General features: G+C 39.3%; 1 protein-coding gene across 1 annotated transcript in view; it reads right to left on the bottom strand.

The window, feature by feature from the left end:
* Positions 1-1391: 1391 nt before the first annotated feature.
* The window catches only part of LOC109921901 (V-type proton ATPase 116 kDa subunit a 1-like), a 104079-nt gene continuing 80119 nt past the window's right edge, over positions 1392-25351 (bottom strand). Inside the window, exons 15-20 of the mRNA XM_048609900.1 lie at positions 23202-23418; positions 21270-21377; positions 15223-15324; positions 14738-14855; positions 8032-8203; positions 1392-1473 (exon numbers count right to left, since the gene is read on the bottom strand). Of these exons, the coding sequence (XP_048465857.1) occupies positions 1392-1473; positions 8032-8203; positions 14738-14855; positions 15223-15324; positions 21270-21377; positions 23202-23418 (799 nt within the window). The remainder of the gene's footprint in view (positions 1474-8031; positions 8204-14737; positions 14856-15222; positions 15325-21269; positions 21378-23201; positions 23419-25351) is intronic.

The raw sequence follows: 25351 nt of genomic DNA on the forward strand, positions 1-25351 counted from the left end.
TTTACTAATCAGACCACCTATATTTTCCTCCAGATCTTTTATATATATATCTTAAACAACAAAGGTCTCAGAACACCACTAGTTACTGATCTCCATTCCGAAAAGCACCCTTCCACTGCCACTCTCTGTCTTCCATGACCAAACCAGTTTTGTATCTATTTAGCCAGGTCACCCTGGATCCCATGAGACTCTACCTTTTGTACCAGCCTGCCATGAGGTACCTTATGAAATGCCTTACTGAAGTCCATGTACATAACATCCAATGCCCTTTCCTCATCAAATGTTCTTGTCACCTCCTTAAAAAACTTAATCAAGCTGGTGAGACATGACCTTCCCCACTCAAACCCACGCTGCTTATCACGAACAAATCCATTCACTTCCAAATGTGAATAAATCCTGTCTGTCAGCTTTCCCACCACTGACATCAGGCTCATCGGCTTGTAATCACTTGCATTATCTCTGTTTCCCTTCTTAAACAAAGGAACAACATTGGTCATTCGCCAGTCCTCTGGAACCTCGCCCAAGTCCAAAAAGGATGCAAAGGTCCCAGCTATTTCCTCCCTTGCCTCCCACAGAATCCTGGGATAGATCCCATCTAGCCCTGGGGACTTATCTATCTTAATGTATTTCAAAACACCCAAAACTTCCTCCTTGATTATGTTGAGCTGCCCAAGAGTATTTGCGCACCTTTCCCTCATCTCAACATGCCTCACATCCCTCTCTTTGGTGAATACCGATGTGAAGTATTCATTAAGGATCTCACCCACTTCTTTTGGTACCTCACATAACCTCTCTCCTTTATTCTTGAGTGGGCCTACTCTTTCCCTAACTACCTGCTTGCTCCTAGTATATGTATAAAATGCCTTTGGATTCTCCTCAGCCCTGCTGGCCAATGATGTTTCATAGCCCCTTTTAGCCTGCCTTACTCTGTGTTTGCACATTCAAGTGTTTCTTGGACATGGAAAACCTTTAGAAATGCAGAATTTGTTCATGTAACTCTCCTGCTACTACATAGAAACAGAATGCCAGTGTACCATAAAAATCTGTGACGATGGAGAGCTGTTTCCAAATAATAACTCGACAATTCATTAAGATAATCACATTGGTTGACGTCTGCAATAAGTATGCTTGCATTATTGTACAGGATACAGACACATTGGTGAGAATCACAATAAAACATGTTTCTGAGTGTTAACATTTCAAAACATTTGTCTGCATTACATTTTCTACTGAGACAAATCTACATGGTTTATTCATAAAGCATCTGATGAATTATGCACTATTGATAAATAATACGTTTACGTTTGATGGTACTAAACGTAGAACTTGTTATTTCTGAAGTGATCCTACAGAACAAGAAGCATTTGTCATACAATATATTAGTTGCTAAGTTATCTTTTACATATGTCTGTAAATGAGAAGGGGATGAATTTATAACCTGCTCCTTTGTAAAATTTGTTTTGAAATTCCACCCTGCAAGAAAAGAAAGAGAAGTTGGTACACATCCAGAAAAGGGAATAACACAAAAATATTTACTTTAGAATTGAACAGTGACCTTTAGTTGGTCCTTCACAGGAAGAGAAAATCATGAAAATATTTTCACGCTACGCTTCTGCTATTTCTGACCATAGGTGCTGTTTCACTTTCTGACATCTTTCAAACTGACATTGAAGGAGACGGAAAGATGAAGGTAAAAGTTTTCAAAAATACTCTTTTTTTTGTTTATACAATAACACAAAAGATTGTCGATCTTATTCTCTCATTTTAGTTGTATATTTTTGTATTGTTTCCATTGAGATCTGTGAACTTAGGTTTCACTCGATGCGAGCTTCAGTGATGATATGGCTTAAGAGGTGAACATGCTTGAGTCCTGGAGCTGGGAATCAATGGTTCAAATTAGATCTGAGGCCTCCCTTCATCCATAAGTAAGGTAACAAAGAGATACCAGGAAATATTTTTTAGATCCAGAATTAAATTACCTAAGGAACCATCATTTAACTCTTTCTTTCAAGTGACTTTGCTGACTGATAAGATGTGAAAGCATGTAAGTTGAGATAATGGAAATTTGCTGTTATCTGGAGGATTTTATGTTTGGGATTTGCAAAGTGTGGCACAGTGCAGAACATTAGATTCTGCTTTGGTGTTATTCATTTCAGTGCAATACAAAAAAGACAATGTCGTTAAAGTCTTACAGAAGGCAGGACACGTCTCTTGTGTTTTTGGGTACCAGAGGTCGTATAGCCCAACATCTTCCAACATTTCATAATGAATCATTTGTCATTTCCATAATACTATCTGAAAATTTTAATTTGTGCAATGTAACTATATTCTGTTTGGACTGATTGAAAGAAATCTGTGACAGAAATTAATTAGGGCAGTCACCTTCACTATAACTACTAATGCTGCTGCAGTTAGAGATAAGATTCTCTGTGATTAGTCCGAATCACTGAACACTGCTGTTGTTGAAAGCTAAGAGATTTGTCCTTGGCATAAAATCAAAAATTCTCTTTCATTTTATACTTTCTCACCTCCTTTGTCTGAACTATGAGGCATAGTATCAATTGCTAAAGCAAAGACTTTACTAATTTATCACATTTTTGAACTCATCAATATACTTATGACAGGGTATGTCTACTGGGTTCATTTTATGTTCCTACTGCCCAAGGATAATGGCATCAAAATGAATGTAAGATCAGAAATTATAGCATTCCCTGGAATTTTAGTGCTAGTCACTGTTCTCCAACCCGTTGTGATGAAGATTGTAAGGCAGTTCAGAGTTATTTCTGTACTCTCAGGTTCAAGTGAATGTCATAATAAGTAATTCTTCAGATGTAACAGTTTACTGCAGAGAACACATTTAATTGTTGCCAAACTGACTTCTCAAATGCAACTGTCCTAGCTGCAATAACGGTATCAGGATTAATACTGACAATTTTATTTACATAGTGTGTCTATGAAATGAAAAATGTGTCAAAATATTTTATGGCACTTCAGAGACATAATCAAGGACACACATAGGAACATTGAAATTAGGAATGGGAGTAGTCAATTCCGCCCTTTGAGCCTGCTTTGCCATTTAACATGATCATGGCTGATCTTATCCTGGTCCCATCTTCATTTTCTTGCCTGCTCCTCATAGGCCTTATTCCTGCTTTTCATTAGAAACATATCTATTTCTTTCTTGAATTTATTGATTGACTCTGCCTCCACTGCTCTATGTGACAGTGAGTTCCACAGATTCACAACCCTCTGAGAGAAGTAGTTTCTCCTCATCTCAGTTTTGAACCTACCTTGTCTCGCTGTATATCTACACCATCTTATTCGAGACTGTCCCACAATGGGGAACATCTGTTCAACATTCACCTTGTCAATCCCCTTTAGCATTTTATGTACCTCAATCAGATACCCTCTCATTCTTCTGAACTCCAGTGAGTACAAGCGCAAGCTATTCAACTGCTCCTCGTACATCAGCCCTTTCATCTCTGGAATCAACCTTGTGAACCTCCTCTGAACTGCCTCCAGTGTCATCACATCATTCCTCAAGTAAGGAGACCAGAACTGAACACAATATCCCAGATATGATCTCATCAACACCTTATATAATTGTGACAACATTTCTTTACTTCTTTAATCCAGTTCTTTTGCAATAAATGCCAGGATTCCATTTGCCTTTTATATGCTGTACCTGCATACCCACGTTCTGCGATTCATGCACAAAGATGCCCAGATCCCTCTGCACCGTCGCACTTTGAATGTGCTTCCAGTTTAAATAATAATTTGCCCCTTTATTTTCAGCCAGAATGGACAACATTGCACTTATCCACATTAAACTCCATCTGCCAGGTTCTGGCGCATTCTCCTAGCATATTAATATCCATCTGTAAACTCTATCTCCTCATCACTGCCTGCTTTCTCACCTATTTTAGTACGGATCTGCTTGAAGATCATTTCCATAGAATGTAAATAGTTGAGGTCCAACAACTGAACCCTGTAGTACCCACTAGTTACAGTTCGCCATCCAGAGAAAGACCCATTTATCCTGACCCTCTGTTTTCTATCAGTCAGCCAATCCTCTAGCCAAGCCAATAACCTAAACTTAAACCCCTGGGATCCAACCTTCTAGATCAGTCTTTTATGCAGCACATTGTCAATTGGAAGTCTAGGTATACCACATTCACCAGACACCCATTATTTACTTTGCTGGTTGCATCCTCAAAGAACTCCAGCAAATTTGTCAAACATGACTTGCCCTTCATGAAACCATGCTGACACTGGTGAATTGAGCTTTGTTTTTCCAAATGCTCAGTTACCTCCTTTATAATTGACACCAGCAACTTCCCCATTACAGTGGTTAAATGAACTGGTCTATAGTTTCCTACTTTTTGTCTATCTCCTTTTTTGAATAAAGGTGTCATATTATCATGTTTCCAATCCACTGGTACCTTTCTAGAATTCAGGGAATTTTGGAAAATTATAACTAATGTATCCATTTTCACTGCTGCCACCTTCTTTAATATCCGAGGGTACAGGCCACCAGGCCCCTGGGATGTATCTTCCTTTAATACCATCAGTTTACTTAATACCTTCTCCTTAGTTATAGTAATTTCACCAAGTTTCTCTGTAGTAATTGCAGCTTTTGGGAAGAAATTATTAACTTCCACTGTGAAAACAGAGACAGTGGATAGCACTGCTGCCTCACAGTGCCAGGAACCCAGGTTTGATTCCACCCTCAAACGACTGTCTGTGGAGTTTGCACATTCTCCCTGTGTCTGCGTGGGTTTCCTCTGGGTGCTCCGGTTTTCTCCCACAATCCAAAGATGTGCAGGCTAGGTGGATTGGCCATGCTAAATTGCCCGTAGTGTTCAGGGATGTTAGATTAAGTGGGTTATAGGGGGATGGGTCTGGGTGGGATGCTCTGAGGGTCGGTGTGGACTTGTTGAGCCGAAGGGCCTGTTTCCACGCTGTAGGGATCCTATGGTTATATGACAAAATATTGGTTTAGTGCCTCTGCCATTTCCGAGTTTCCCATTATTATCTCGCCATTTTCATCCTCTAAAGGGCCAACATTTACTTTCACTATTCTCTTCCATTTTACATACTTATAGGAGCTTTTTTGTCAGTTCTTATATTTTCTACTAGTTTTCTTTGGAAGTTCATTTTAGCTTTTTTGATTTTGTTTTTAGTAACACTCTGCTGACAATTAAAGTTCTCCCAATCCTCCAGACTGCCACTAAGTATGATATGCCCTAGTTTTTACTTTTATGTTATCCCTGACTTCCTTGTTAAGCCATGGATGATTTTTTCACTTTTTTACAATTCCTCTTCCTCGCAGGAATATACTTTATTTGAGAGATATTTAGTATCTCCAGAAGCATTTGCCACTGTTATTCAACTGTTCAGCCCATTAATATTTTTGCTCAGTCTACTTGGACCAACTCCATCCTCAGGCCTCTATAATGACCTTTGCCAATGCTAAAAGTCTAGTATGTGACTCTGTCTTCTCCCTTCAATCTGAATTAGAAACTTTAACATTGTGGTCAGTCCTTCCAAGAGGATCCTTAAATACAAAACCATTTATCAATCTTTCCTCATTACATAATACCAAATCTTAAGTAACTAGTTCTCCAGTTAGCTCCAAGACATGTTGCTTTAAGAAACAATCCCTCAAACACTCTACAAACCTTTCTTTGAGGCTACCTTTGCCAATTTGATTAATCCAATTAATTTGCATGTTCAAATCACCCATAATTACCATTGTGCCTTTCTCACAAGCCCTCATTATCTCCTGGTTTATGCTATGCCCTACTTTGGAACTATTGTTCGGGGGCCTATAAATTACTCCTACCATGGGGTTTCTTCCCTTGCTTTTTGTTTTCATGCAGACTTATTCAACATTTTGGCCCCTAATGCCAATATTATTTCTTAATACAACCTTGATATCATTCTTAACCAATAAATCAACTCCACCTCCTGCTCCTTCTTGTCTATGCTTTTGGATTATTGAGTACCCTTTGGACATTTAACTCCCATTCCTGATCTTCCTGTAACCATGCTTCAGTACTCCCCACCAGGTCTTATCCATTTGTCTCTGTTTGTGTCATCAGCTCAGAAACTTTATTCCAAATACGGCGTACATTTAGGTGTAAGGTTTTTAAAAAAGTTCTACTGGTTTGTCTTTCTCTTTTAATATTATCTTTGATACTATGCTTTCCACAATCTCCATCCCTATTTATTAATCCCTGATAATGATGAGCCTCACTTCTTTCATTTAGTCCAACTTTGAACTCACATTTTGATCTTTTATGATTCATCCCCTTACCATTGTCATTATACTGGCCTTGCCTGTTTATCTTATTAGTCTCCACCTTCTGTTCACTTTCAATAAAGCAATCACTCAGCTAGGGTAAGACATATTAGAAGGGATGACGATGTATGTAGTTAAGAGAATGGATTCAAAGTTTTATTTTTAATCGAGCAGTCAGTGTAAGCCATGCCTTTGCAAAATGAACTGAATTGTCTTTGAGGTGAGGGAATAAATTACTAGACCAATAGGGTATATTTCCAAGAAATTGAGGATTCTACTTGTAATTTATCAATTGGGGAATATTTCTATTCTTTACGATACCCAGCAAGGGAGCTTTCATAAGGTAGGGTCTCCCCATCCATGACAGTTACAGTTGAAACCAGGATTTGATGATGATGTTGTCATCTCTACTAACGCCAGGATGACAACGGCCTTATTTGTAAATGAATGATAACCATGTGGAGAAAAGTGGCAATTGTTCATTTGACAGCAGAATTCAAAGGCTCAATGCAGGATCCCAGAGAAAACAGCAGGAAGGATGTGTGAGTTTGCTGGTTTATGGGCACAGGAGCAGTGGAAGAGATTGTCTGGTAGGCATAGGGGTTTGGAATGCATGATTATTGAGAGAAAGATCCTGAAATTACAAAATGTTATTGGAGTTTTGCAATTCTGTGATATGTTGGACATATGGAAATAGGGTGCTTTGATATAACAATGTAGTACTAGTGAGTGTGCTTGGGGGTGAGTAGTTAGCTGCTGGATCATTGGGAGTCAGATTGGAGGTAGACCCCATCACTGTTGTGAAAAGAAAGAGATGGGTGAGGGCTGAAGTGCAGCAGATGGGTTGGACCCGACTGAGGACCCGGTCAACTATGGTGCTGGGGAATCTTCAGTTGAGGAAGAAGGTGTACGTTCTAGAGGCCTCCTTGTTGAAGTTGGCATCATCAGAACAGATGTGATGGAGACAGAATAAGCCCCCATTAGTAGCTACTCATTCTCCCAAGCTGATTGTATTCCACTCTTTGTCTGTTCAACTGTTCTTCTCTCTCTTTGGGCTCTATCTCCACCTATCATTTACTCCCTACCACCTCCCACCACCCTATCTTTTGCATGAAACACAACTTTTCCCTACCTACCATCAGTTCTGAGGAAAGGTCATTGGACTGAAATGCTAACTCTGATTTTTCTCCACAGATGCTGCCAGACTTGCTGGCTTTTCCAGAAATTTCTGTTTTTGTTACTACTTACAACTTACCTTAGGAGATGAGTATGTTTTCAAGAGTGACAGCCTGCTATTATAAATAGTCCAAACATATAGAATGTGATTATGAAACATGATTCTTACAGGAAATACATGATATCTGTAAATCTTCATAAACAATAAATATTTAAGTCTGGAATATCTTCTCCAATGAACTTGCTTTTCAAGTTTTTCATTAAAATCTAAATTGTAGAGCAAGTGGTTTTGTCAATTAACTGATTGATATTAAAATAATTGATTCATGTACTTCTATAAAGTAATTAAATCTCTCTTCAAATTAATTTGCAGGGAAGAATTACTGAAATAGAATTCTTTTCTGCAATAACAAAATATTATTTTTGTTGTGTGGGTCAAAAAACTTACATTCTGTACTAAAATTGTTTACAATAACAGGAAGCAATATTATTTTCCAGGCCAGGCCCCTTTAATCACTTTTCACATCTCGCGCTTGCTCTTGTATTCTCACCAGTGTAGACGTAGAGCATGCAGAAATGCAGAAAGGCCCTCCATGATGAGTAGAATGGCCACACTGAGGATGGCAAAAGCAGCAAAGGTGATTGTGAGTCCAATAGAGCTTAAGCCTTTACTTGCAGTGAAGCCATTGTGTAACACCATGTGCCACAACACCTCAGAAAGTTCTGGAGAAAAAAAACACATTGGTTAGTGTCTTTTCAGTGCAAATAATTTCCTAAAATAATGGCCTAGTTACGTAATTGATATGTTTGATTTGAAATTGTTTTGCTTGGCAGGCAGCCACCAACCTTCTCTTGAGTCAGCCTTATCATGGTGAGGTGTAATTTAATCCTGACAGCAGGAACAGAAATGGGCACCTTTTCTGCTCACATGTCAGAAACCACAGCGTACCCAATTAAGGTGCAAATCGTAAGTGCTTGTGGCAGCCACATGGCCCATGTGCTATTATGTGGCATGAATAGGCAGGAAGTGACTGCCCCTGCAATCAGTTGACTCAGTTTCAGATCAAGATGAAGTATAAAGGTTTGAAATCTGTAAGTATCTATTGTAATAAGGTGATGGTTTGAAAGCATTAATGCTGAAGGTCGCATTAAATTCTATACAGTCTAATGCTGTTATTGGGACTTTAGTGTGGAAACTCAGAACAGTTCTGGATCTTAAAAGAGATTGACCAACCATCTAGGCCTTCTTGTAGTTTCAGTAACAGTGTCTGTCATATGAGTATAATTTGTACCTGATTACAGCCATTCAATAAACTGTATTTTTTTAAGACAACAGATTCTCAGTAAACTACCTAAGCATTTTTCTTTACTATATGAGACAAAGTGAGCCTAAACCTAAAAGGAGGATGATGACAGTGATTTGATGTTATGGTGACCAAGAGTCCAATGAGCTCGTACAACACACTTCCAGAGGTGGTTGTCTGAAAATGTATATCATCTGCCTGATTACAACAGTATCTAGTGTCTTTTGTAAAAAAAAAACTATTTATGTGTGTTGTTGGTAAGCAGCATTTATTGCCATTCCTTAACTGTGATTGAATGTGGTAGTGTGCTGCATTCTTGAACCACAGCAGTCCATTTGGTATTCTTAAATCCACAGTAACTTTGGGAGTGAGTTCCAGGATTTTGAGCCAGTGACAGTGAAGGAACAGCAATGCAGTTCCAAGATACATTCTGCACATTTCCTTTTCTTGCCAAGAGTGGTGGATGGCCTCGTCCCTACAGATGCAATGTTAGGCCTTCTTGCTTAACCAAGAAAGCCTGGAAGGAGATTACAGCTGTGGGTTCCAGCCTTGAACTTGTGGGTTATGTTGCAAAATCTGAACAATTGACTTCAATCGCCAGTGTAATTGATAACAACTTCTATTCATTCACGGGATATGGCTGTCACTGGCTAGGCTAGCCTTTATTGCCTATCCTTAATTGTCTTTAGAATGTTGTGGTAGGCTGTTTCATGAGAACCATGCAGAACCATGCATCTGATATAGTGATGTTCCCATGTGTTTCTGAAAAAGGGTCCAGACCCAAAACGTCAGCTTTCCTGCTCCTTTGACGCTGCTTGGCCTGCTGTATTCATCTAGCTCTACACCTTATTCCCATGTGTCTGCTGCCCTTGTCCATCCTAGTGGTAGAGGATTTCTAAGGTGCTAGCTAAAGATCGTTTGTGATTTGTTGCAGTATATCTTATAGATAGTACACACTGCTGCCACTCTGTGTTAGTGGTGGAGTGAGTGAATGTTGAAGGTGTTAATGGAGTGCTTTGTCCTGGACGGTGTTAATAGCCTTGCGTGCAATAGGAACAGCACTCATCCAGACAAGTGGGAGAATATTCCATCACACCTCCAACTTGCATCTTGTAGTTGGTGGATAGGCTTTGGAATGTTGGGAGTTGAGTTACATGCAGCAGAATTTCCAGCCTCTGACCTGCTCTTGTAGCCAAAGCATTCATATGGCTAGTCTGGTTCAGTTTCTGATCAATGGTAACCCCAGAGTGTTGATAGTGGGGGATTCATTTTTGGCAATATCACTGAATGTCAAGGGGTGTTAGTTAGTTTCTGTCTTGTTGTAAATATTTATTGTCTGGCACTTGTGTAGTCTTATCAACATGAATGTTGTCCAGATCTTGCTGCATTTGGACATACTGTGGCATTGTATCAAAGGGTGTCTGATAAAGTTTTAAAGCACAGGGATTTTGCAAGTGCGGAGAAAAGTCCAGGCTGGGAAATGTGTGGTCATTGTCAGTACCACATGGCAAAAAAGGCTAGATCGTGTGCATGGTGAGCCATTTGGGGACCAATTAGAGTTGATAGCCTGAATATGCTTGGGGTTATGTGGGGACAAGCGAGTTAGGTGTGTTTTGATATGCCACCATGTCTCCACTTTATCATCTGGATTGGACTGGACCAACTCCCCTAACAGGTTTTGACTGCCTTTCACTTGCTCCATATGAGCACATAACTTCCTCCAATGGAAGAGGTTGATGACTACCACGGATAGCCACGTCAGGAGATCCCCAATACATTGGCATCCTCAAGGCCTCTCATACAAAAGGACATCTGGCAAAGTCATCAGACACTAAGGGCACCACTCTCTGCAGTCTGCCTTCTCATCAGCTACTGATGTTCGGGTCATATGAAGGAATAATGGGTGTAAGTGAAAACTTAAGATATTATGAGTGTACAACTGTGTTGAGATATTGTAAATGTATGTGCATATATATTTATTTCAAACGACAGTCTGTTCACTTGATTATTGTGTGCATCATGTGCACTTTTTGGCATATCCTCATTTAGAGGTCATATTGCTTTATGAATGCTAATCATCGATGGACATCTCACTTGTGTAGGCAATAATGTGTTGGTATGTTTGAGATTAGTCTTTACTGAATGATAATGCAAGTGATGCAATTTGTATTCTAAGCGCAGTATGATAAAGCTGAACATGCAGCATCTGCTGGCTTTCACATAATTTCATTTTCTTCCTTGTTTTCAAATGTATCTTTGGCTATATCTGTAACCTCCCCGAGCCCTGCAACATTCTCAAATCTCTGCGTTCCCCTAGTTTTGGTGGTGGTTGTGCTGTCAGCAGCCAATATCCTTAAGTCTGGAATTCCTGTCCTAAAATTCTCTGCCTCTCCAGCTCTTTTCTGTATCAATATTTTTTGGATGAGTGTTTACCCCTTCATATTGGCTACCATTGGTATTTCCAAGATCTCTGGCATTGGCAGAATACATATTTCTCCTCAATCCACTGAAGATTTAATTCTTCATGCATTGATCTTTCAAAGTTCAGGAAGGTAATTAAATTGGTTACATTTGGACACTTATCCCAGGAAATGACTATAACAAATTGAATTTAAGTTACTGTTTAAAATCCACCTCTTCGAAAGAGTTTTTGATCATCTGTCCTAATACCTTCTTATGTGGCTCACCACAAAATTTTGTTCAAAGTGCCTTTGTACATAGCACAATAATAAAAGTGCTAAATAAATGCACGTTTGTGTTATAATATCCTATGGAAATTAAATCCTGTTTTCCTTAACTAGACTGTCTTATGACTTGTGATGTGGCAGTGAGGTGCTAGATTGGAGAGGTGGTGGGTATGGCATGCAGTGGGAGGATGTTTACATACATTGAAAATGGAAAAGTGAACTGCAAGGGCAGAGAAATGGAAAAAGTAACTCAAATTGGGAAAAAGGCACTTCCCAAGTTTTCCTTTTTTTGTGTGGGGGAGGAATAATTCCCCTTCAAGGTCTGTACCGAGTGCAGGTAACCAGGATGCAGCCTCCCTCTCATATTGTTTTTATTCTTTGTAAGTATATGATACTGGCAAGCCAGTATTTATTGCATCTCTTGAGTTCTGCTGAGTGTAAAGTCAAGCGTAACATATTGGTATAGAATGACATGTAGGCTGGCAGGGTGTGGTGAGCAGTCACCTTCCTGAAGTGCAATAGTGAACTAGTTAAATTTTCACAACACAAGGACAAAGCTGGAATATCAGATATGAATAATTATTTAAATAAGCTGGTGGGTGCATTTTATGCAATCATTGCATTCCTACATGGGGCACATTTTGCCACAATAAGTTTCAATTACGCTGGGAATGAAATTTCAGATCTATGAGTTGACAAAAGTCCTTAAAGCTTTTTCTGTATAATTCCAGTTAGAGGCAGTCAGATTGGACAATGGGTCTATATTTTGAATTAGCAATTAAGTTATCTCTTCAGTGGATTTTCAAGGATTTTTGCAGTTTCCATAGCAATTCATATTGAATGGAAATATCTGTCTGATTGCATTGATATCTGATTTATGACCAACCTTGGCTATATGGGCTACATTTTGTAACTGGTTCTGCTTTCTCTGTATTTAATTACTGGTCATCAAGATTTTGTTATATCTCTCAAACAATGAAGGCTGTGTTAGACATTTTCCAATCCTCAGGGACGTTGGTTATATTTTCCTTTGTTTCCATCTCCATCTTCTTTGAAGGCTACAATGAAAGATGTCTAAGCCAGGTACTTAATTTTAATAGCATCAATCATTTTGGCAACTATTTATATTGTAAATTGCCGTGTTGAGCTCATAGTGTGCTGAAAATTGGCATGCGACTTTTGACATTCCCTGTTGGTGGTGTATGAATTTGGGCTTGGAAATTTGGGTTCAATTCAAACAAATCAGGTAAGGAAATGCCATGTTAATTTAAAATGTTTTAATCAAACATAAGTTAACCAAGATCAACTCCTCTATGGTCCCATAGAATAGTCTTTCCCTTGCTTTTTTTTCCGCTTTTACACATTTACAAAATTTATCTCGTTATTTAATCTACCTCTTATTGTTCTAAACTATGGGAGAATACAAACATTTGAGCTATGGTGAAAGGTGTTAAAATGGCAGTTAAAATGTCTAGAAATTAGTATGTAGTGAGTTACTTCAAATTTAGCCAGGATTGAAAATATTATGATTTTATTAACTTGTGGTTGCCATTCACACCATACATCAGGTATGAATCTGTCAAAAGGTCATAAACCTGGTTGGGATCAGGCCTGTATCAATATTTCTAGGACGGCCTTATGGGCTGGAGAATCTATTTACCCCTCAATGTGGCTACCACTGGTAATTCCATGATTTCTGGCAATGGCAGAACACACAATCTCTTCACTACACTGAAGACTCAATTCTTCATGCATTGATCTCTCAAAGTTCAGCAGGGTAAGTGAATTAATTGCAGTTGAGCACTTATTCCAGGAAATGACTGTAAGGAATTGATTTTACGTGAATTTGGTTTATTTCTTTCATTTTTTGTTTGTGCGAATTGAGAGCACACATTAACATTTAATGTGGAAGGCTGGAAGGATGATTTGGGGCAATATAAATAGATAGAAGTGCAGTAGTAAGTTGTCTTCAGATCATCACTGCATATTGAACATTTGTCAGGAAATCTATTTTCCCTAATGTCTGGTAAGAATTTACGTAAATGAGTGCTAATAGTAATTCATGCCCACTTTCTTTTTCCTATACCTCATTTTTAAGGATAACACAGAGAAATTGTTCACACTATTTTTAAATCTTTCCAGTTGCTGTGGACCTTGAATCTAATGCGAGACGAGGTAAAGATGTCAGATCTCCTTCAGTCAGCACGTGGGGTTTTTATATTAATTGTTTCTTGGTTTCCATTACTAACACTAGCTATTCATTCCATATTTATTAATTCAGTTTAAATTCCACCAGTTCCTATGGTGGGGATTTGAACATAGTTTACAAAATATTAGCATGGGCCTCCAGATTGCTATTCCACTACAGTACTACTACACCATACCTTGTAACCTATTATGTTCCTATCACATTCAATACTTGCTCTCAGTTAAGAATTACTTCTGTTATTACTGTGAAGGGTAGTTAGTACCTGAAAGGGTTAACTGGCATCATGAGATAAGCTCCACCCATCAGACTGTTCCCAGGAGGAGTTAAACATTGTGTTTCCAAGGGGCAAGTTTAGCGTTAAACTCTACGTAGCTAAACGATCTAGTCTGGGGTCTTACAAGAGTCTCTCATGTAACTAAGAAGAAAGTACATTAGGTATAGCATAAGTAGATTTCAACACTATGGAACAAACACACTCTGTTTATCAAGATTGAACATGTTTCTGCCAAAGGCTTTGTGTTGACATCCTTCCTTATGTTGTTTCAGTATATTAGATAATGAAATAACGGCACAGAGGTCGGTATCCCATCACCAAGTCACCCTTTATTTACATGTGCACCGTACATGGGCTATGACCAGCCAGCGCAAAGCCAGTCCCTGGACTGAGGAAACCTTCTGAATCTCCTGTTTATACCTGTCAGCCAGGGCTCCCTGATTGCCCAAGTTAACAACCTAAATCAAGATCTCACAGTCAATGAGATCCGCTTGGCTTTGCTTCCAATGACTACAGCTTAATAACAATACAAACGTTTGTTGGCAATAAATCTAACCATAGTATCTCAGATAGTACAGGTGGACATTAGCACAATATATGCCAGCTCCATTCTCTCCCCACTGGTAATTTTCTGATTTTGGTCTCTGACTTGCATGAGCTTGATGCTGGCAAGCCCTGACATGCATCAGAACATCAAACTCACTCACATTTTCAGCAACAGGCAGTTGAAACATTCATAGTGACACTATTAGGCAACTGTAAACCTATGCTATGAATAGTTACCAGCATGAGCCAAGCTTAAGGCCCATAAACGAAGGTACGAGGCAGTGTTTGAGACACAACCCAGGCAGTACTCAATAGTATGGATAGCTTGTTGTACAAAGGTATCACCAAAGCTGAACTGTTGAGTTAAACATAAAGATAGGTATTTATATCGATCCATGAGCAATGCAGCACTAACAGATTTTATAGTTTTACTGTTACAAATTAGGTTATTTCTTGAAAACTATTTATATAATTGCACATTGGAAAAACGAAATTTTATTTTAAAATAAAGCATTTATAGTATACTACATAGTGTTCTGAGATGTAGAAAAATAGTTAGAAAGTGTATTTAATATGGGAGAAGTGGTAATAACTTGATTGACTACAATCTGAGATTTTCATAAATACATTATCCTGCAAACATCCATTAATGGTTGGTAAATATTAATAAACATACTTTTGATCTCTATCACCATCTTATTTTACTCTTTATGAAAATTTACCTTTTCTTCCTCCCAGTGGTTCTTGTCTCCTCCTCCTTTAATTTCTGCCTCAGTGTGCTCAGACTGGAAGATAGAAACCTTCGAGTTGTCACAAAGCCGTACCTTGACAGGAGAACCATCAAAAATCATTAACAATTTGTACACCTACAAATAACACTGTGTGAAGATCAGATAATATGATAACATGAGTAAATCAAAATTAATTAATAAAATAATAGTGTTGCCTAGTTGTATCAATGCAGTTTAATCAGAAATTATTCAGGACTCCTTCAATTGCTTACTAAAATCTGAAGGTTCAAATTTCCACTAAATATATGATCAATGAGAGGTTGGGGGGTGCTGTTGGAAATGGGCTGAGAGATTGGGTTCCAAAGTCCTTACCCATGCTTAGGTGGGAGGGTCAAGTCCAGTTGACTCCAAAAGCTAGTAGAGAGAGGTTGGGAAGTGCTTATGGTGTGAGGGAATGGGGGAGTATGATATATTTCTGTTTGTTGTAGAATAAAGCTTACTATGTATCGAAAAGTTCTTTCTATGGATTGTAGAAGGGTGGTCAAGGACATATGGGAAAGGGGTGAAGCTGGGCTGGTTGGCACAATGGCCTGGCTCATTACAGTTTTGTGATGTGATCCTAGAATTTCTGTTGAGAATCAGGAATGCATCTTTAGGTTTGAAGTTATAATCAGTATGGTTTATGTGATTTAGTGGGATTAGCAGAGGCATAGCTGTTAATCTATTCTTTTTGTTATGAATAGCTGCAGAACACCTGAGGTGTTCAATATTGAAATATAAGATTCTGAGTTTAGGTTTGTTCTTTGCCTACAGCTAACGTATAACAATTTGAAATTACTTTTTTGTGTGACAATGTTGAAGTGGTAGGACACAGTTAAACTTAATTTTAAGCTTTCACCTGTTAATTACTTTTGTGAAGGACAGATTAAGTGAAAAGTAATTCCAGTCAGTAAGTTTTAACATAACTTACTGCAAAAACACAGCATAAGCAGGGACTATTTAAACCGATCAGGTTCAGGCAGAGGTAGATACAGATTTCCTCAGTTAAATGTGATGGCTGCAGCAACTTATATAAGTCTTGCAACTGTAAGATAGTTGACAGGTTAATGATGCCATTGACTTGGAAATTAGGATTGTCAACTCCTTCAAGAACATTACTAAGAAATTTTGTCAAGAGAAAATAGAAACATTTAGTCCTTGCAACTGTCTCTTGTTGAATGACTTGATTGACAACACAGACAAGGTGAAGGTTTAGGGAGTTGTTATTCTTGTTAAAACTGAAGACCAGTAACTTGAAAAGGTTATATTTTGGAACTTGCAGTTATTCACATAATTAGAACCAAAGAAAGGCATGAATAGATCAATTTTAGAATGGATAATTCAGAATTCAACAAGGCTTGGCCAGCTATTTAGACTTTAAGTTTAACACTTGTATGTGGTAAATTCGCCAGATTGTACTTCAAGTATATACATATACTATAAATGTGTTATTGTTAACAGTTCACATGTATATAATTGATTGATAGTCATAATGGCTATCATTGCACACTTAATTCCTATGATGTCAATAAATGCCTTTGGACCGCACTATCTGATGCAGATATTTTCCTAATCAACCTATTTAGAGTTGTTAATCCACATCTCTGGCGCTGGTGAGACTTGAAATCGGGCTTCCTGATTCGGGGAGGGACATTGCCAATGCACCGCAAGAGTCCTTAAATCAGCAACCAGTTCTTTACAATGACACCAGCAATGCATGCGAATGTTTCTGCCTGATGTCGAATCAGTGGTCTTTCCCATGTAAAGTGAATAGAATCACTACTATACCCCTCACAGAAACAGGGCCATGATTTACTGCAAATATTTTTTCATCAACCTGTTCAGAGATCTTACTACACACATCCGGAACAGGTGGAACTTGAATCCAGGCCTTCTGGCTTAGTTGGAGGAATGTTGCCACTATGCCACATTGGTCCTCATTATGTAGTACAGATATTTTCTAATCAACCTGATTAGAGATGTTACTACACACATCCGGAGCAGGTTGGACTTGAACCCAGGCCTCTTGGGGCTCAGAGGTACACTATCTAGTGTAGTAACAAATATTTAAGTCTGAACACATATTCCCTACTAAAAGGATAAAAGGATGTTTCATCTGTTCAACCACCTTTAATTTCTAAGACTGAGGAAATTCATCCTGTGCTGTTCTGATTTCATGCCTTCCAATCTCTTAATAATATTCAAGAAATGATAATTAAGCAATCAGGCAATCTCGATACTTGAGGATCTGTCTGTTTTAAGTAAATAGATCTTATAGCTTTAAAGGGATCTGATGGGATGCATCCTGGGATATTAAAGGAGGTAGCTTCAGAGACAGTAGATGCACTGGTCATAATATTCCAAGAATCCTTAGAGTCTGGAAACATTCCAAGGAGTTGGGGGTGGCATGGTGGCTCAGTGGTTAGCACTGCTGCCTCACAGCACCAGGAACCTGGGTTCAATTCCTCCCTCAGGTGACTGTCTGTGTGGAGTTTGCACATTCTCCCTGTGTCTGCATGGGTTTGTTCCAGTTTCCACCCACAATCCAAAGATGTGCAGGCTAGGTGGATTGGCCATGCTAAATTGCTCATAGTGTTCAGGGGTGTGTAGATTAGGGGCATGGGTCTGGGTGGGATGATCTCAGGGTTGGTGTGGACATGTTGGGCCAAAGGGCCTGTTTCCACACTGTAGGGACTCTATGATTCTGTGATTGGAAAACTGACAATGTAACATCTTTATTTAAAAAGGGAGAAAGACGAAAAGTGGTAACTACAGATGTCAGCTTAACATATGCTATTGTAAAATATTAGAGTCCATTATAAAGGATGTCATAGAGTGTTAAGAAATCAGACCCAGCATTGATTCATGAAGAGGAAATCGTGCCTGACAAACATACTAGAATTCTTTGGAGGAAGTAAAAAGCAGAATAGATCAAGCGGAATCAGTAGACTGCAATTTATTTGGATTTTCAGAAGGCATTTGATGAGATACTACAATTAGGTTACTTAATAAAAGGCCATTGTGTTGGAGGTAGTATATTGGATAAAGGGTTGGTTAACTAATAGAAGCAAAAGAGTTGGGATAAAGGGAGCTTTTCTGGATGGCACCTGCAACTAGTGGAGCACTGTATGCATCAGTGTTGCGGCCACAATTATATGTTATATACATGGATGAGGGAAGTGAATGTACCATAAACAAGTTTGCGAATGACACAAAAATAGGTGAGAGGGCAAGCAGCGAGGATGGCTGAATCTGCAGAGGGATATGGACAGATTAAATGTTGGCCAAAAACTTGGCAGATAGAGTAAAATATAGGTAAATATGAGATTATACACTTTGGCAGGAAGGAACGAGACACGAAATATTATTTAAATGAAGAAAGTCTGCAGAAGGCTACAGAACAGAAGGATTTGGGATTCCTCATGCATGATTCACAAAAAGCTAACATTCAAGTTCAACGGGTATTAGGAAGGCAAATGAAACGTTGGTCTTTAATTCAAGGAAATGGAATATAAGAATAGTGAGTGTAGTGATTGCAATGAGGTCAGGCTGACCTCATAGAATATGAGTTCCCTGATTGGGGCTGTTAATCTGGTCCAATCAGTGAGCCCTGGCTGACGGAAGTATCAGACATCTGTCACTCTGAGAGCTGGCTCTGAGGGAGCTGGATCAGTGTTGAGGACTTTCCATGTTTAAATAAAGGGTGACTTGTTGACGGGACATTGGCCTTTGTGGGGTTATTTTAGTGGTGACAAGAGCAAAGCATGCTCCTGAAGAAATTCGCTAGTAGCAGTCATCTGGGAGTTGGGGTAAGCATATCTGGCATCATGCTGTTATTTGGGAAGCTTGACTTATTCGATCCTGCCGTTGAAGACTGGGCCTGGTATGTGGAATTAATACGTTATTTTTTCCAGGCAAATGACATTGGGGCAGATGAAAGGCATTGAGTAATTCTCCTGACAGTGTGTAGACTTGCAGATTTTTTGGTTATTAGAAGCCTAACTTTACCTGAGGCACCAGATACTAAATCCTTTCAAGAGTTGACAGATTTAGTCAAGTAATATTATGACCCCAAGCCTCCTCTAATTCTCAGTCGCCATTGTTTTTACTTGGCAATTCAAGAACTGGGGGAACCAGTACTGGGATTTTTAACGAGGTTAAGATGACTGGCAGAGGCGTGTGACTTTGGTTTAACCCTTAGTGAGAGACTGGTTAGTATGTGGGATTAATGATGTAACCATGCAAAAGCTAGCTGAAGCCCAACTGGACTTCAAACTTGCACGGTAACTGGCTTTATAATTAGAAAATACAGCGTATAAGTGGCAGGGTATTCCGATGGAAATGTAGCTCTCCCTGGGGCATTTTAGCGCCAGGTCAGGTTCCTCCAACTCTGTCTCAGATACAAGTAGCGTGTAACGCACATTAGCCCACCTCTTGTACTCAGAGCATCTCAGAAGAAATTCATTCTCTTCTTCAGGCAGCAAAGGCATTGAAGTGGCAACATCTGCTGCGTCCATCTCAGATTCTGAGATCTCTTCAATGCTTGACACAGAGGGAAAACGCTCGAGTTCTGCCAGCCTTTGACTGTTCTGCGACAGCTACTGATGAAGCTGGAGGAACAACACCTCATTTTCCGCTTGGGGACCCTACAGCCCTCCGGACTCAATATTGAGTTCAATAATTTTAGGGCCTAAACTCTCCCATGTCCCAGACCCCACCCCACACACCAGGCCTTGTTACCACATAGCCTGCCATTACACACCCCCTGTTGTTAGTCACTAACAGTCCCCATTAACAACTATTCACCCTCCCAGCCTGATTGTTAGCAATTCCTTTGTCTGTCCAACTGTCTTTCTCTCTCTTTAGGCTCTATCCTATCGTTTACTCCCTACCCCACCCACCTCCCTATTTTCTGAATATAAACTGACGTTTTCCCAGCCACCATCAGTTCTGAGGAAGGGTCACCGGAGCCGAAACATTAACTTTGTTTTCTCCTTCACAGATGCTTCCAGACCTGCTGAGCTTTTCCAGCAACTTTGTTTTTGTTCCTGATTTACAACATCCGCAGTTCTTTTGGTTTTTATTTTGTAAAGGATCCCATACCCACAACCAATAAAACTAACGTAACATACAAAATACTATGTAAGGCCTGTGAGAAACATTAATACAGGCCAAGCTGGAAGAAAACTGACAATAAGGATACACTAACACCAACTAGCCACGAAGAGACACAACCAATTCTCACTAGTCTCAGTACACATGGATAAAGAAGGACACAAATTCGACTGGGACAACACATCCATAATAGAACAAGCCAAACAGACGTACCAGGGAATTCCTGGAGGCCTGGCATTCCAACCAGAACTCCATCAACAACATATTGAACTGGACCTGATATACAAACCACTGAGAAACAGAACTGGAAGTGATGCCAACCATCCCAGCAAACCAAGGCATATAAATAACAAACGGGACAGAACACAAACGCTTCACTGGAGGCACACTGACGATGTTACCTAGTAGGGTGACGAAACGTCTGCAATCAAACACACCGGCTCAGCAAGCAAGTCTACAATCTCATCCACAACTCGAGCTACAAATCTTCTCAAAAACTTCAGACAGATTTTTAATCAGTAAGGGAATCAAGGTTATAGAAAAAGGGCTAGAAAGTAGAATTGAGGATTATCACATCATTGAATAGCGGAGCAGATTTGATGGTCTGAACGGCCTGCATTTGCTCCAACATCTTGTGGACAGGCTAATAACTAAAATAATATATCACACAATATATGTTGCTATGCTGGAGTTCTTATAAAGCAATGTAACCTTTGCCTTGTTGTGAACAAAACCAGCAGAGATTCACCAGTTTAAAGTGAACACTTATTACTTATGCTACAAGATCAGGCAGAAGAAGGTCAATTCAACACATTAAACATTCATCTGCTTATCATGAACAGTAATCTGTGTCTCAAATGGTGACAACTTGGATATTGACTTACCACATGTTTTGTTCTTTGGTGGTCACTGTAGAGCAGATAGGGCTTAATAAGGAGCATCCACGGAACCGCGAGCAGAGCAATGAGAACTAAAAATGTTTGGATGCTCCTCTGGAAAAGAGAAACATGTTTTGTAGAAAGCTTCTATTTTGCACCTTAGAAGTTATCGTGAGCTTCAAATCTGATTTTCCTGACCATGGCTACAGAATTTTATGTTAATCTACTTTAAACACAACAAACACTGTCTATGTTCTTGAATTCCAATGCAGCTGTTGGAACTAATTGTAGTGGACCTCATTGTTTACAAACAAGTGTTTTTTGTTCTTTCAAAGTATTTGATTACATCCATTTTTTGAGTTTATTTGAAGCATGCATAGACAGTGGCATAATAGTAATGTTCGTGGATTAGCATCCCAGGTTAATGTTTTGGTGTTTATAAGTTTGAATCTCACCATGGTAGATGGTAAAATTTGAACTCAGTAGAAACTTGGAATTAAAAAAAAATCTAATGCAAATCATGTTCACTGCCGATTGTTGTAAAAACCCATTAGGTTAACTAATGTCTTTTATGGAAGCAAATCCGCGTCCTTACTCCATGTGACTCCAGATCCACAGCAATGTGGTTGACTCTTAATTGTAAATTTTGGGTGGGACAACAAGTGGTGGCCTGGCCAGTGACACTAATGTTCCATGAGTGAATTAAAAAAATGTATGTACACACCTAGACGCAGGAAGGTTCATGATATTTACTCTGTCTCTTTCATACTCTGAATTCTTCTCATGTATCACTTCTACTTCTAATTATGTCTTATTTCATTGACACACACCTAACGGACCCACTACCTCTATCACTCAGAAGAACAAGAGCAGCGGACACATACTTGTAAGGTCCCCTCCAAATCACTTATCATTCTGACTTAGGAATGCCTTGATTTTCTTTCATCATCAGTTGGGCAAAATCTTGGAACTCCTAATCCAACAACATTGAGAGTGGAATTACACCACATGGAGGGTAGCAGTTCAAGTAGGTATGTTGCTACCATCTTCTCAAGGGAATTACCAATGGATAATAAATACTGGTTTTTCCAACAATGCCTACATTCTGTGGTCCTGAGAGCCTGTGACAACCATTGTGTTAATACCAGCAGTGGCAGGATGTGACCCTTAAACTGGTGTTAATTGACCTTCTGGCCAGGGATTTAATCAAGGTTCAGGAGAATCTGTGAATCTTTTGTGTTTGCCATTATTTAACAGATAAACTCACCCTCAACATCCATTTCACTGTTGTACTTCAGGAACCACAGCCCCACATTTTGGAAAACTGTGACATATTGTGCAAAATTAAGTCCTCCTAAATGCACCAAGGTCTCAAGATAGTTAACTTCAACCCGAATGTTTTATTTGTTCTTGATTGTCCACATGCACTACCATAGGAGAGTGACTCTTTCAATGATAAATTAAATGAGTCAAAAACATTTTGCAGAAATGTAGGACAGAGTTTGTGACTTGGAAATAGAGATTGTCTTACAATTGCACCTTGTAATGCAATTATCCAATTCCATCTGATTCCGTTCTTTCTGGCTGCCAAGACATGGACGGTCAACTCATAATAATAACAATTACTACTGTGATATGTGTTACATTATTTTATTGTTTAGATTGAAGATTCTGCAGCCATAATAAAATTAATAGAAACCTAGTAAGTAACGTAGTCAGATTCTCGTGATTTTAATCAATTGAACCCTCATCATGACATTGCTTATTATTGGTGAAAGTCTGTAATTGATTTAAAATTGCAACAACCCCTTAATTGTCAATTATCAATACCGAGGAGGAATGAATTTATTCAAACATGTAACTTTACTTTAATAATCTTAGCAATAAAAACTTTCCAAACCAACTAAAAATCTGCACTCAGATTTCAAAAGTGCCCACCTGCTTACAGTAGAAAGGTGTCATTGCTGGACCACTGTAGTTGAACATTAACATGTTAATGAAGTGAACAAGGATGCTGGGTGCTATTTCAGACTCAGATACAGTGAAGACACACCATTTGAAGATAATCAAGAAGACTAAGTAGCCAAATAGGGCAGTCAAGAAAATGACCTCTGGGATAAACTCCAGGAAAATGTTGGTAAGTTCCTTAAAGTAACTGAAAGTAAATGCAGAAATTCTGAGTGATTGAGCAAATCTGAATGAGCCTGAATAATCCATTTTAATTACAAAATCACTGTAATATTCTGTTACTATGCAAAGAAAACATTAATGAAGTGGTATCTGTTATGACAAACTGTATTTAGTCACATAAATCTGTACATTAAAAGTTGTATTAAAGAATAATTAAACAGTGAAAAACATTATTTTCAACAGAGAAGCAGATTTTTAGCTTTACTGTGTGGGCATTATGCGTTGTAAAGGCAGTGTGCAGAAAAGAAAATACAGCAGCAGATTGCTAATTTTTACTGAAGCATCCATATACTACTTCCTTCCTTATTATGAAAGGAAAATTCATTCCCCTCAACCTCTCATCATCAGGTTTTCTTTTGTGTTCTGCCCAGATGTTTTTTAATGCCTGTATGAGAAAGATGAAAACTACACCTAATTTACAAATAAAGGAACAGAGCGCTAGTTTTATCTGGATAGTGCAGTCATGACAGTGATTCTCAAAGTTGCTGCCATTTCTATTATGCATCAGGCAGCTGGCCAAGTGTGGGGGACTTTCAATCTCTCGCCCCAAGTGGCAGGAGCTACCATTGTATTTAAAGGGCGACTAACCATGCCTAGAGCTGTCTGAAAGCATTGCTTACCAAACTTGATCCTGTTTTGATACCCATGCCCCGCGTGTGTGTGTGTGTGTGTGTGTGTGTGTGTGTGTGTGTGTGTGTGTGTAGGAAGTGACACATGAAAAATTAGGTCTCAAATTTGGACAGTTAGGCCATACTCACTACTTGATCTTGTGCTTCAAGGCAATACTGTTGATACTGACAGAGACCTAAACTCACTTGTTATTATAAATTCTATAACTTTCTAGTGGCAAGAAAGAGGATATTGTATTTGTCTCTTTTTGTCATTCAGAAACTTAACTTTTAAGAACTTCACGTCCTGTGCATTTATAAGGCTGCAACTCCACCTCCCAGTTCTGAGATGCAACCAGCAGATGCTGAACTCAGTTGCTATGCTGTAATACCTGTTTAATGACTTGCAATGTATTTTACTAAGCATATAATTCTTCTGCCAAGTCAAAGGAGTGGCTATGGGAACCCACATGGGTTCCAGTTATGCCTGCCTCTTTATGGGGTATGTGGAACAATCTTTGTTCCAGTCCTACACTGGCCCCTTCCCACAACTCTTCTTTAATGGTTCATCGATGACTGTTTTGATGTTGCTTCATGTTCCCATCGGGACCTTAAAATTTGTTCATTTTGCCTCTAATTTCCACCCTTTTCTATGACTTTCACATCGTCCATTTCTGACACTTCCCTTCCTTTCCTTGACCTTTCTGTCTCCATTTCTGGAAATAAACTGTCCACTGCCATCCACTACAAAGCTACGTAAGCTACCCTCACTACAGCTTGTCACACCTCACGTCCTACAAGGACTCCATCCCATTCTCCCGGTTCCTTCACCCACATCACATCTGTTTGGATGATGCCACCTGCTAAAACAGCACAGCTGACATGGCTTCCTTCTCCTATAACCATAGTTTCCCACCTACTGTGATTGACAGAGCCCACAATCGCATCTGATCTAACACCCGTGCTTCCGCCCTTGCCCCTTCCCATCAGTCTCAACAACATGATCGGCCCCCCTTGTCATCACTATTCATCCCACTAGCCTCTGCCTTGCCATTTCAGACAAGTCCAGCAGAACGCCACTACCAAACACATCTTCCCCTCACTCCCGCTGTCTGCATTTCACAGGCTTCATTCCCTCCGTGACACCCTACTCCATTCCACAACCACTGACAGCAGCCCACTTCCCACTGCACCTTCCCATGTTGCACCTTCTGCGGTTACAGCTGCCGCTTCACCTCCTCCCTGCTCACCATCTAAGGCCTAAACAGTCTATCCAGGTGAATCAGCATT

Source organism: Rhincodon typus, chromosome 2 (genome assembly GCF_021869965.1).
Source record: "Rhincodon typus isolate 14 chromosome 2, sRhiTyp1.1, whole genome shotgun sequence".
NCBI classification, from domain to species: domain Eukaryota; kingdom Metazoa; phylum Chordata; class Chondrichthyes; order Orectolobiformes; family Rhincodontidae; genus Rhincodon; species Rhincodon typus.